We start from the raw sequence: 14,137 nt of genomic DNA, 5'->3' as shown, positions 1-14,137 counted from the left end.
AGGATAAACAATTCACTGAATTATTTTTAAAAGCTCTGCACTGATTTAAATTTAAAAAATTACCAAAATCACAAAAATGAAGTAACACAAACAAATGAATCTGTAAGTTAAGGGAATAACAGACATCACAACAAAGTTTTTGCCTTGGTAGTTTTCATTATGTCATAAAGATCAATACATTTTAAACTGTCTGATGGATATTTGCAAACTGCTGAAGTTAGTAAGTATTAAAATCATTATTCTAAATATATCATCTCAAAATTACAATATAATATACAATAATTATTGAAAATATAGCACACATAACAAAAGGATATAAACTAACTATCAGTTTTTATCTTTGAAATTGTGCAGTATTACACAAATCAAAATTTAATTACAAAGTTATTTAACAATGTTAGGGCATTACCACTTCATTTGGGCTGAATGTGTGTACTAGCTGAACCTTCAACAGGAGATGTATGATCACTAAGTGTTTTTTTCTATTTTGATCTATAAATATTTCACACACCATATCATACACTTCACTTAACCATGGGTGCAACAGAGATTCTGCGGGAAATCAGAGGGACTTGATTTTTATCAGACTTCTATATTTGTACTATGGAGTTAATACAGTAAAAACAGAAGGGTATACAGAAGGTTTTTTTTTCACACAATGTAAACATCTATAATTGTAAGGAAAGTGTTTGAGCAGGAACAGTTCTTTTAATATGATTTCAAGATCTGTATTTATGTACAACTGGACCTCAATATTGCCCTTCAATGCTTGTAAGTTCAGAAAACAAAACTTTTCTTTCCTTAGAAATTTTCACTGTTATTAGCATAAGAAATCTGAGAAGATAAATGAAAAATTGTCCAGAAATTTACCTATGCAGAGTGACCTCATCTCCGGTGGATTATAGGTATTCAGCAATGTAGAAATCTTGCGCAGCACTTCCACCCACTCTTTGACTTGCAGCATTAACGTCCGAATATCCCGCGGTTCACGGCACATGCGCACACACTTCAAAAAATCACACAGTAGGGAAAGAAGTTCTAGTAGATCAGAAAGTACATGGCATGCTGTTGCTTCATGGTACATTGTATGCAATGTCTGTAATGCCTGTAAGAAAAGAAGAAACACATTAATACCTAAATACAGTTTTGTGAGCTTGAAAAGGTAAAGTTACTGTCAACTAGTATAACATCACATAGAGGACAGTCTTGCATACACTTTGTGTGAATGAGTCAGTCAGAAGACTATTGAACTTGCAATGAAATAGTTATAGACTTGCCAGCAGGTAAAAAATATGTAACAGTAATGCAAAACAGATTAGTTCACAGGACTGTTAACAATTGACTAGTTGTATATTTTATATGTAGTTGACACTTCTTTAGTCACTAGTAGTTGCAGTTACATTTTTCCATTTTCTTTGTTTTTCCACATTCCAGAGAAACAAAGTGCTCACAGATATAAAATAATTTATGAAACCTATCAATTCTGGTAGAAAACCACATCCAATTCTCTGCAAAATTTGCTCCATATTTTTTTTCTTCTTCAGTAAGTGGAATCAAACTAAAAACAAAGTAAAGATGTTGTTGAATGACAGGTGAGGTATGAGCGGCGGCAACTTGAAATTAGCAGAGGTTGAGGCCTGGCGGGTAACGAGAAGAGAGGATACACTGAAGGGCAAGTTCCCATCTTGCCCTTCAGTATATCCTCTCTTCTCGTTACCCGCCAGGCCTCAACCTCTGCTAATTTCAAGTTGCCGCCGCTCATACCTCACCTGTCATTCAACAACATCTTTGCCTATGTACTTCTGCCTCGACTGACATCTCTGCCCAAACTCTTTGCCCTTACAAATGTCTGCTTGTGTCTGTGTATGTGCGGATGGATATGTGTGTGTATGCGAGTGTATACCTGTCCTTTTTTCCCCCCTAAGGTAAGTCTTTCCACTCCCGAGATTGGAATGACTCCTTACCCTCTCCCTTAAAACGCACATCTTTTCGTCTTTCCCTCTCCTTCCCTCTTTCCTGATGAAGCAACCGTTGGTTGCAAAAGCTAGAATTTTGTGTGTATGTTTGTGTTTGTTTGTGTGTCTATCAACCTGCCAGCGCTTTCGTTTGGTAAGTCACATCTTCTTTGTTTTAGATATATTTTTCCCACGTGGAATGTTTCCCTCTATTATATTAAAAACAAAGTAAGTGATTTTCACAGATTACTACTAAAGTACATTCATGTAAGTCCAAATAATTTGAGTCAGCAACACAAAGTGTTTGATCCGTGAGGCCACACAGCTTTTTTTCACATGTTAATACAGGGAATTGGCAGGTCTTGCAAGACAAGTCATATTATTTACAGATGATGCCACTTTTTTTTTTTTAAGGAAATTTGTGTCTACTTTTTTTTTTTAAGGAAATTTGTGTCTCAGTATTCTAAGTTGTACTCAAGACTGTTGTGCTTAGGTTTTTATGTGGAACAAAGAAGTAACATATATACACTGGGTATTGCAACTGTGTAACTTAAGACCTCTGTGTGAATAATTGACTAAAATGCACAACCTATAGTAAGCAAAGTAAGGGGAGGTTGTATGCAGAGGCTTACCTCAAACGCCAGCTGCAATCCACCATTATAAATAACGTACAAACGATCATCATCGCTGTCTATGAGAGTGCGGAAAGCCATTATAAGAGTTGTCCAACAAGAGCGTCCATCCAGAACCTGCATTAATTGTATAAGATTAATTTTAATCACACACATTCATGATAAACATTTTATCTAAAAATTAAATGAACATTAAAGGACCAAGTAGTACTTAATGTTATGCATATGGCACTAAATACACATGCATTTGTGAAATAGCAGCACCATCAAGAAATCAGGATGAAATTTACGCAAAATGTAAATCAAAAAGGGAAACATAAATGAATATAAATTGAACTCACATTCCTGTATTATGAGCATACCACGAATCTTAATGTCAGATATACAATACAAGCTTGCTTGCTTTCTTTCTTTGGCTGATGCCTTGTCCCGCGGTTTTGCATGGTCAGCATGGTTAGGAATGGATTTGGCAAGGTTAATTTTAAGGGATATCAGATGGTTTCATGCCAAACTGCTTGTTAATGATTCATTTGAAAGGAGATGGGTGATTATTACAAAGAGATAAACAATGTACTTTTTCAAAAGTGGTTTGAGATGTCATTTACGACAAATCTACAAGTCCATCAGTGATCATTATGGATAACACATTACACAACTCTGTTTTTCATGAAAATACACCAACTTTGGCAACAAAAAAAAGACAATATTATTCAGTGGGTAAAATGACAAAAAGTGGATTTCAGAAGTCTGAAAAGAATGAATTGCTCGAAATTGTTGCATAAAAGAAACCACACTTCCAACATACATAACTGACAAGCCTGCTAAATGGCATGGGCATGGAATCGTTCGACTTCCTCCATATCACTGTTGCTTTTCAATGTCATTGCAGAGGCATGGGCACAAATAAAAAATTATGTTGCTGCAAACAACAAAAAATTCAACATCTCTGAAGCTAGAAACCTCCTTTTGAAGTTGTCGGTCAGGTGACAAGCAAGATCTGGAAGAATAGTGTCAACAGCCCTGCAAGTGATATCAGAAAACAGCCAAAGATGAAAAGATTGTGGAAGAAGACATTGAAATTTAATTATACATCTGGGAGGGTGCAGTGATAGTTCGAGTGGTGCTACAGAAGACTATTCAGTATCAGATTCTGACAGTGATGGGGGTGGTATTTTCCCTTCAGCATAACTACAACACACTCAGGAATTTAAGAAGGGAGCATTCCACTGATCTCTATGATCACATTGTGAGTATTTTCTTCAGGTTATAACTGTTAATATACTGATAAATTATTCTGTAGCTTGTTGTAGAACTAATAAATAAGGTAAATATTTAACAACAAAAACAAAAACTGCAAATGTTCAACAATTTGCAAAAATAGTTTTCATTTGTTTTGTGAAGTGTAACAAATAACTTCATGATATTTCAGCATATTAGATACCAAACAGCTCTTTTCAATTTTTCGAGCTTATATAGGGTGTCTAGTGGGTCAGTATTCAAGGATATGACAGGAATGATCACTGCAAGCAAAAAATATCTTAAATGTGGGCTCTGAAATGTCTGCCCTAAGATCTACGAGCACCACTACATCTTCTGTGCAGTTTCTTTCAGACAGTACTTCATTATAGAGAACAGTGTCAGAGGCAAAAAGTTTGAGGTTACCGTTAATGTAAGCAGCGATGTGGAAGTATGTGAGGGTTGGAGTCCTAACAGCTACAATTGAAATGATGTTGACGATGATGATGATGATGATGATGATGATGATAATAATAATAATAATAATAATAATAATAATAATAATAACAACAATGAGGTAAAATTGAATGTCAGGAACTTTTACTACAAACCTGTAAGTAAAGCTGCAAGGTTTGTCTGCGGAATGCACTAATTTCATGAAGCTCTTGTTCTGTACTATCCGGAAACTTCATTACAAATAGTTGTATCAACTTGAACAACTCATCAACAGCCTGGAAGTAATACATTGGAGAAATAAGAGAAATAAATTTGCTCTAAATTGTTAACTATCACATGCAGAAACAGTCCTAGTTTTTTTGACTGGATCTTTGTGGATAACATGAATATAAAATATAGGTGCACTTAATAAAAATATAATAATTATTCCCAAAATCTAAAGAGAGAGAACAGAATCTACAAGCTAAAAGTAACTCACTGCACTATACTGTGTTGGATGTGGTGTAATATTCTTGAAAGCCCAATGTAAGTTCTGATGGTTGGCTAGTGACCTCGTGAAAGTTCGAGATTGCTGACAGCACATACGAAGTAACCCATAATATGCAGGAAGCATTGTACGGTTGAACATAACAACGTCCTGATCTTCATGATCTGCCCTAGATAAGACGTAAAAAAGATTTAGGTTAAATACAGCATATTTTATTCTTCTTCTTCTTCTTCTTCTTCTTCTTCCCCCAACAGCAGATGATTCACATGTTCTGGTCACAGAGAAAGTTGTAACAAGAGAATCATGAGCAACAATTACGTACCTCACAGAATTAGCTTTCAAATTAATTTTTTTACCCTACATCAAGTAAACTTAATCACTATACACAATCACAACAACCAAAATCAGTCAAAAATCTGAGCATGAGGTGATCTGATCAACAGTGATGAGGAACATTACAAAACGTGAGAGTTGTAGTAACCAAGCTGAGCAGTAACATAATTTTCAACTGTTGCTGCAGTCACATTGTAATAACCTCCTCTAGACACGCAATGAATTAGTTTCTTCTTCTTCTTCTGCTTCTTCAAAAATATACTGCTGTGAAGCACTTATCACTCTGGATATGGACCTGGCCTGATGTTGCCTTGGTGTTAATGTGCATGGATCGATAACATTCATGCAGCAATGGAAAGGAAAGGGATAGAAGGCAACTGTGAATAAGAAAATAAAGACTGAGTGGTAACAAAAAATATAATACTCCAGCAAAATAAAGTTATTGTTTCAGAACATTGATATTTTGTTTCTGACTTAGTGTGCACATGTTTACAGATCATGTTGCTAATTAATCACCAGTTTACGGATGTTGGGTTACTGACCATGTCCATAACAAACACTGAGCCGTATTGAGAGTTTTAAAACTTCTCAGGTGCATACCATATTTACTCACATGTAAGCCAACCTCAAATGCAAGCTGCACCCCAGAAATGAAATTCGGAGGGGGGGATTAATATCATTACTGCTAAGCTTAGTTACTATAAAAATCAAAACAAATATGCTTCAGCATATAATGGATAAAGTATAAAGTGGCCCCGCCGCTCAGGGATTTGCGAGTAGTAGTATTTATGTTTAGTAATTCAGATGGACTTAAATTTAGAATGATGGACACTTGAAATTACTGTTACACTGCAAACAATGATAGCAGAGAGGACTCACAACATCTATCAAAATGTTCCAACAGAAACAATGGCAGCAGGGGCCACTAAGGCATTTACATATTGTACAGCAACTCATGTTCGAGTCTTACGCTATATCACATGATTGTCTTTCAAAGTAAATTTTCTTTCTAATGAATATAGTGTTTTCATCCAAGAAAGTTGCATTTTGTCTTGAGAAAGTATATCGCTTGATTTAAAGGAAATAAACTTGACACAGAGCAATCCATATATTCAAGACAGAGGTTATACAGGGTACTTTATTAGATTACTTTTTAACATTGTAAACAATACAATTCATCTGCAAAGAATCATTTCCAGCAAAAGTAATCCGTACAAAGTGCAGACCACAAGCACTGCCATCACTGCAGAAAATCTTTCTTGTGTAATGTCTCCTACATCTGTCAACGTTGTTTGACTATCAAGTTAGAGCACGGCCGCCTAAAATACAGGCAGCCATAATTAGGTACTATGCGCAGGTGGGCTGTGAGTGGCAACATCACAAGTGAGTCCCACTGCACCACATACCTGAACACAGTCAGGATTTTTCATTTTTTCTTATGTGGCCAATAAAATGCTAGTATGAGATCGCCTGGAGATGCTGAAATGTAAAACTGTACTTACTGTGCTTGTCAACTAATGCAAGATTCTTAAAACAGTCAATTCTGATGGTGTGTGTATATGAAGACATTTGTTTTAATTGCTTTAAATACTTGAAAAACTCCTACATTCAAAGATGAGCTATATTAAATTTGAATTTCCCCCATGATAAAAAATAATTAACGTTCAATACTCCAAACAATAACACAATGGCCTCTGAGGCAGAATGACTACTCATGGCAGCTTCTACCAGCATTTTTCAAAATTTTCTTAGGCTTTGTCCCTGAATCTAAGCCACAGGAGGGCCTGAATGTAGGTAAATACTAGTTTGATGAAATTTTAGATGAATTGCAGGAAGTCAGTAACTTCTTGCCTTCTGGTCATCTTCAGTTGTATACACTGTACCAAAATACCATGGTAGAAAGCTACTGACACATAGCAATTCACCCGAAATTTCATGGTACACTTATTCCCACTCACCAACAGCAGATTACACGCTGCCACAATAGAATTGGTACATCACCAATGTATTTTACTTTATCTTAAATTTTTTATTGAGTTTCTTTCCGCCTGGTGTGTGCCTTTGCTTCCCATTTCTTGCTGCACTCTTTCATATACACACACGAGAAACTGAATTTCAGATAGCTATTGTGGTTGAGACACAGCATTCCTGCTGTCAGAGTGAGCAGAATGTCACCTGAATCACCTGAACTGGCAGTCATCAGAATTTCGCCTTTCAGCTTATTTGATGTTGGGTACCAGAAAAATGGGACTATCCATCCTCAGAGCCGTGCTGGTACTGAGATTTTCGTGTCCTCCATCAAATGTATGCCATTACTACCTGGATTTGGAAATCACTGCCATCAGAATGAGCAGCCATTTCCAACAATGTGACCGAGGGGGTGAGTACTGTGGTTCGTAACAGCAGATGGACAAACAACAGCCCTGGTAGCTGAGTGGTCAGCGCGACAGAATGTCAATCCTAAGGGTCCGGGTTCAATTCCCGGCTGAGTCGGAAATTTTCTCCGCTTTTGGACTGAGTGTTGTGTTGTCCTAATCATCATCAATTCATCCCCATTGATGCGCAAGTCGCCGAAGTGGCATCAAATCGAAAGACTTGCAACAGGCGAACGGTCTAGCCAACGGGGGGCTCTAGCCATACGACATTAATTAATTAAGACAGCAAATTGCTCTCAAATTCAATGCTGAACAATTAAAAACAAGCAGTCGTACCACAAGAACCACCATCTTTGAATGGGTACAGGTACCATTGCCTGCACATGTCAACCAGAGCTTACTGCAGATCATAGAATACAAAAATCGTCATGGGCCTAGGACCATCTCCAACGGACACTCAAATGATGAGAAAATGCTGCTTAGATGATGATTAACATTACACAACAATGGCAGAGTATGAAAACACTAAAAATTACATTGGGTGATACATCTCACTTGTCTTTAGGGTACTAGACAAGAAGGCGGCAGTGGATGTACACTATGTGATCAAACGTATCCGGACACCTGGCTGAAAATATCTTACAAGTTCGTGGCGCCCTCCATCGGTAATGCTGGAATTCAGTATGGTGTTGGCCCACCCTTAGCCTTGATGACAGCTTCCACTCTCGCAGGCATATGTTCAATCAGGTGCTGGAAGGATTCTTGGGGAATGACAGTCCATTCTTCATGGAGTGTTGCACTGAGGAGAGGTATCGATGTCGGTCGGTGTGGCTTGGCACGAAGTCAGAGTTCCAAAACATCTCAAAAGTGTATTGTAGGATTCATGACAGGACTCTGTTCAGGGCAGTTCATTACAGGGATGTTATTGTCAAGAAACCACTCCGCAACAAGCCGTGCATTATGAACAGGTGCTCAATCATGTTGAAAGATGCAATCGCCATCCCCAAATTGCTCTTCAACATTGGGAAGCAAGAAGGTGTTTAAAACATCAATGAAGGTCTGCGCTGCGATAATGCTACGCAAAACAACACGGTGTGCAAGTCCCCTCCTTGAAAAACATGACGACACCATAACACAACCACCTCTGAATTTTACTGTTGGCACTACACACAGTGGCAGAGGACGTTCGCTGGGCATTTGCTATACCCACACGCTACCATCGGATCGCCACATTGTGTACTGTGATTCGCAACTCCATACAACGTTTTTCCACTGTTCAATCGTCCAATGTTTACGCTCCTTATGACCTGCAGGGCATCTTTTGGCATTTACCGGCATGATGTGTGGCTTAATGAGCAGCTGCTTGACCATGAAATCCAAGTTTTCTCACCTCCTGCCTAACTGTCGTAGTCATGCAGTTTGGAATTCCTGTGTCATGGTCTGAATAGATGTCTGCCTATTACATATTGCGACCCTCTTCAACTGTTGGCAATCTCTGTCAGTCAACAGACGAGGTCAGCCTCTACACTTCTGTGCTGCACATGTCCTTTCACATTTCCACTTCACTATCACAATGGAAACAGTGGACCTAGGTATGTTCACAAGTGTGGAAATCTCATGTACTGACATATGACACAAGCGACACCCTATCATCTGACCACGTTCGAAGTCTGTGAGTTCCGCAGAGCGCCCCTTCTGCTCTCTGACGATGTCTAATGACTACTGAGGTCGCTGATATGGAGTACCTGGCAGCAGGTGGCAGCACAATGCACCTAATATGAAAATCATCTCCCCCCCCCCCCCCCCCAATGAAACATGGACCCTGCTGTTAGTGGGGAGGCTTGTGTGCCTCAGCGATACAGATAGCCATACCGTAGGTGTAACCACAACAGAGGGGTATCTGTTGAGAGGCCAGACAACCGTGTGGTTCCTGAAGAGGGGCAGCAGCCTTTTCAGTAGTTGCAGGGGCAACAGTCTGGATGATTGACTGATCTGGCCTTGTAACGCTAACCAAAACGGCCTTGCTGTGCTGGCACTGCGAACGGCTGAAAGCAAGGGGAAACTACCGCCATAATTTTTCCTGATGGTATGCAGCTTTACTGTATGGTTAAATGATGATGGCGTCCTCTTGGGTAAAATATTCCGGAGGTAAAATAGTGCCTCATTCGGATCTCCGGGCGGTGTCTAATCAGGAGGACATTGTTATCAGGAGAAAGAAAACTGCCATTCTATGGATCGGAGCATGGAATGTCAGATCCCTTAATTGGGCAGGTAGGTTAGAAAATTTAAAAACGGAAATGGATAGGTTAAAGTTAGATATAGTGGGAATTAGTGAAGTTCGGTGGCAGAAGGAACAAGACTTCTGGTCAGGTGAATACAGGGTTATAAATACAAAATCAAATAGGGGTAATGCAGGAATAGGTATAATAATGAATAGGAAAATAGGAATGTGGGTAAGCTACTACAAACAGCATAGTGAACGCATTATTGTGGCCAAGATAGATACGAAGCCCATGCCTACCAGAGTAGTACAAGTTTATATGACAACTAGCTCTGCAGATGACGAAGAGATTGATGAAATGTATGATGATATAAAAGAAATTATTCAGATAGTGAAGGGAGATGAAAATTTAATAGTCATGGGTGACTGGAACTTGATAGTAGGAAAAGGAAACGTAATAGGTGAATATGGAATGGGGGTAAGGAATGAAAGAGGAAGCCGCCTGGTAAAAGTTTGCACAGAGAATAACTTAATCATAGATAACACTTGGTTTGCGAATCATGAAAGAGGTTGTATACGCAGAAGAAGCCTCGAGAAACTGGAAGGTTTCAGATAGATTATATAATGGTGAGACAGAGATTTAGGAACCAGGTTTTAAATTGTAAGACATTTCCAAGGGCAGATGTGGACTCTGACCACAATCTATTGGTAATGAACTATAGATTAAAACTGAAGAAACTGCAAAAAGGCGGGAATTTAATGAGAAGGGGACCTGGATAAACTGAAAGAACCATAGGTTGTAGAGAGTTTCAGAGAGAGCATTAGATTGACAAGAACGGGGGAAAGAAATACAGTAGAAGAAGACTGGGTAGCTTTGAGAGATGAAATAGTGAAGGCAGCAGATGATCACGTAGATAAAAAAGCGAGGGCTAATAGAAATCCTTAAGAGATATTGAATTTAATTGATGAAAGGAGAAAATATAAAAATGCAGTAAATGAAGCGGGCAAAAAGGAATACAAACGTCTCAAAAATGAGATCGACAGGAAGTGAAAAATGGCTAAGCAGGGATGGCTAGAGGACAAATGTAAGGATGTAGAGGCTTGTCTCACTAGGGGTAAGATAGATACTGCCTACAGGAAAATTAAATAGACCTTTGGAGAAAAGAGAACCACTTGTATGAATATCAAGAGCTCAGATGGAAACCCAGTTCTAAGCAAAAAAGGGAAAGCAGAAAGGTGGAAGGAGTATATAGAGGGTTTATACAAGGGTGATGTTCTTGAGGACAATATTATAGAAATGGAAGAGAATGTAGATGAAGATGAAATAGGAGATATGATACTGCATGAAGAGTTTGACAGAGCACTGAAAGACCTAAGTCGAACCAAGGCCCCGGGAGTAGACAACATTCCATTACAACTACTGACAGTCTTGGGAGAGCCAGGCCTAACGAAACTCTACCATCTGGTGAGCAATATGTATGATACAGGCGAAATACCGTCAGACTTCAAGAAGAATATAATAATTCCAATCCCAAAGAAAGCTGATGTTGATAGATGTGAAAATTACTGAACTATCAGTTTAATAAGCCACGGCTGCAAAATACTAACACGAATTCTTTACAGATGAATGGAAAAACTGGTAGAAGCCGACCTCGGGGAAGATCAATTTGGATTCTGTAGAAATGGTGGAACACATGAGGCAATCCTGACCCTATGACGTATCTTAGAAAATAGATTAAGGAAAGGCAAACCTATGTTTCTCGCATTTATAGACATATAGAAAGCTTTTGACAGTGTTGACTGGAATACTGTCTTTCAAATTCTAAAGGTGGCAGGAGTAAAACACAGGGAGCGAAAGGCTATTTACAATTTGTACAGAAACCAGATGGCAGTTATAAGAGTCGAGGGGCATGAAAGGGAAGCAGTGGTTGGGAAGGGAGTGAGACAGGGTTGTAGCCTGTTCCCGATGTTATTCAATCTGTATATTGAGCAACCAGTAAAGAAAACAAAAGAAAAATTCAGAATAGGAATTAAAATCCACGGAGAAGAAATAAAACCTTTGAGGTTCTCCAACGACATTGTAATTCTGTCAGGGACAGCGAAGGACCTGAAAGAGCAGCTGAACGGAATGGACAATGTCTTGAAAGGAGGATTTAAGATGAACATCAACAAAAGCAAAACAAGGATAAGGGAATGTAGTCGAATTAAGTTGGGTGATGCTGCGGGAATTAGATTAGGAAATGAGAGTTTTGCTATTTGGGGAGCAAAATAACTGATGATGGTCGAAGTAGAGAGGATGTAAAATGTAGACTGGCAATGGCAAGGAAAGCATTTCTGAAGAAGAGAAATTTGTTAACATAAAGTATAGATTTAAGTGTCAGGAAGTCATTTCTGAAAGTATTTGTATGGAGTGTTGCCATGTATGGAAGTGAAACGTGGACGATAAATAGTTTAGACAAGAAGGGAATAGAAGCTTTCGAAATGTGGTGCTACAGAAGAATGCTGAAGATTAGATCACATAACTGAGGAGGAGGTATGTGGAGAGAAGAGAAATTTGTGGTGCATCTTGACTAGAAGAAGGGATTGGTTGGTAGGGCATATTCTGAGGCATCAAGGGATCACCAATTTAGTATTGGATGGCAGTGTGGAGGGTAAAAGTCATAGAGGGATACCAAGGGATGAATACACTGAACAGATTCAGAAGGATGTAGGTTGCAGTAAGTACTGGGAGATGAAGAAGCTTGCACAGGATAGAGTAGCATGGAGAGCGGCATCAAACCAGTCTCTGGACTGAGGACCACCACCACAACAACAACATGAAAATCATATGTTTTTGGGGGTGTCCAGATACTTTTGATCACATAGTGTATTCTGTCTATGGGATGTTTACAAGGAATTAAATAGGACATGCAACAGATCTGTATTTTATCTGGTTTACAAACAAATATGGGCATTTATAGGGCCCTATAGGTAATCTATGCCTCCAGAAAATGTACTATTTGTTCACACAACTACTCAGAATGATTCGAGAAATACTTCACAGACATGAAAGTCCTTGGGTGTTTTCCCATCACCTGATGTCAGTCCTATTTGACAAGTCTAGGGTTTTACAGAGTGAGATGATCATGCCTTCAAACAACCTCTGACCAATCTCCACAAATTGTAGTAGGTGACGGTAGTGGAGTTATGGATTGGGATGGCATCCAAATGCTTTTAGTTTCATGGAAGTCCACAGAAAGGTGCATTGCCACCATCAGGGCAACACGGAAAGAAGGGGTGGGTTATCTTTACTTCCTACATATGAGTAGGTACATATTTACAACTATTTGTTGAAGAGTTTAAGCATGATCACTGTTCACTCGGTTAGATCACATAAACATTGTCATTGTTGCACAGACTGTCACCTTTTTTTCCCAGATTTTAACAAAAATTCACTTTTATCTTTTACCTTATTGTAGACACACACTGTGAGTTTTGGGGTTAATTCGTTCACTTTCATTAAGTGTCATTTTTAAGACTAAATTACTTCACCATCACACTGTCAATAAAGTTGACCTTCAAGCAATTTAAGTTCTTTTCCTCTCTGTAAAACATTCTGATACCGAATGTGTCAGATATGTTGGCAAAAGTAAAATTTCCTTCTAACCTAGAGCATATGTAAGTGCTACCACCTAGTGCAAGTTTTTTACCTCAAAATTCACTCCATGCTTAAATATTGAAGTTTTTCTTTCTGATTATCTCCAAAGTTACATTTTCTTGAATGACTCTATTCCTGCACAAACTGCACAGAATTTGAAATTTCAATTTTCAAGAGGCACGAATAATGAACATATTGTAAATGCATACTCTCAAGACGAGAAAAAAGAAGAAGATAGCTGTTGGTGTATTTACATACATATTTATCAATATAACCATGGTTAAGCAGATTCCAGAATGCTACATGTCATATTCTCAACACCTTAATAACTAGCACTCTTTGTCAAACTAAACACTGAATAATTTTGGCTTTTTAAAGTAAAATGAATAACAGAAACAGAAGCTCAGACTCACAGTATGTAATTGAATGCTATGTTCTTAGTAACATGAGCATTCTGCAAGATGAGTTGTACATTTTCTGGGCAGTCAACACAGACATGATGCCAAAAGAGCAATAATGCTTGTTTGTTGTGATGCACTGGTATTGATGGTTCAGATAGTTTGGGATGAAACAGCTGCCACAGATCCAAGAAATGCTGCCCAAACTGTAACATGGAAAATGAGCCTTGAATAACAGTAATACATAGCTATGAGAACTAAACTGTGAAGTGGAACTGTCTAGATAAATATTACATAAAGAGATTATATTAAACATACAACAAAGACAAAAATGCCACATGAAATTTTTTTGAAAACTATTAATCTCTTTAAATCAAATAAAAATTATCCCACTGTTATTGCATTAA

At 38.3% G+C, this 14,137-nt stretch overlaps 1 protein-coding gene across 1 annotated transcript in view; it reads right to left on the bottom strand.

Moving 5' to 3' along the window:
• Nucleotides 1-14,137, bottom strand: part of LOC124602586 (ubiquitin carboxyl-terminal hydrolase 34) — a 499,996-nt gene that overhangs the window by 60,448 nt on the left and 425,411 nt on the right. Inside the window, exons 43-47 of the mRNA XM_047136330.1 lie at nucleotides 13,746-13,936; nucleotides 4,758-4,935; nucleotides 4,435-4,554; nucleotides 2,588-2,704; nucleotides 871-1,105 (exon numbers count right to left, since the gene is read on the bottom strand). Of these exons, the coding sequence (XP_046992286.1) occupies nucleotides 871-1,105; nucleotides 2,588-2,704; nucleotides 4,435-4,554; nucleotides 4,758-4,935; nucleotides 13,746-13,936 (841 nt within the window). The remainder of the gene's footprint in view (nucleotides 1-870; nucleotides 1,106-2,587; nucleotides 2,705-4,434; nucleotides 4,555-4,757; nucleotides 4,936-13,745; nucleotides 13,937-14,137) is intronic.

The sequence above is a fragment of the Schistocerca americana genome, chromosome 1 (genome assembly GCF_021461395.2).
Source record: "Schistocerca americana isolate TAMUIC-IGC-003095 chromosome 1, iqSchAmer2.1, whole genome shotgun sequence".
In the NCBI taxonomy this organism is placed as follows: Eukaryota; Metazoa; Arthropoda; class Insecta; order Orthoptera; family Acrididae; genus Schistocerca; species Schistocerca americana.
This window is presented reverse-complemented; position numbering and strand designations above follow the sequence as displayed.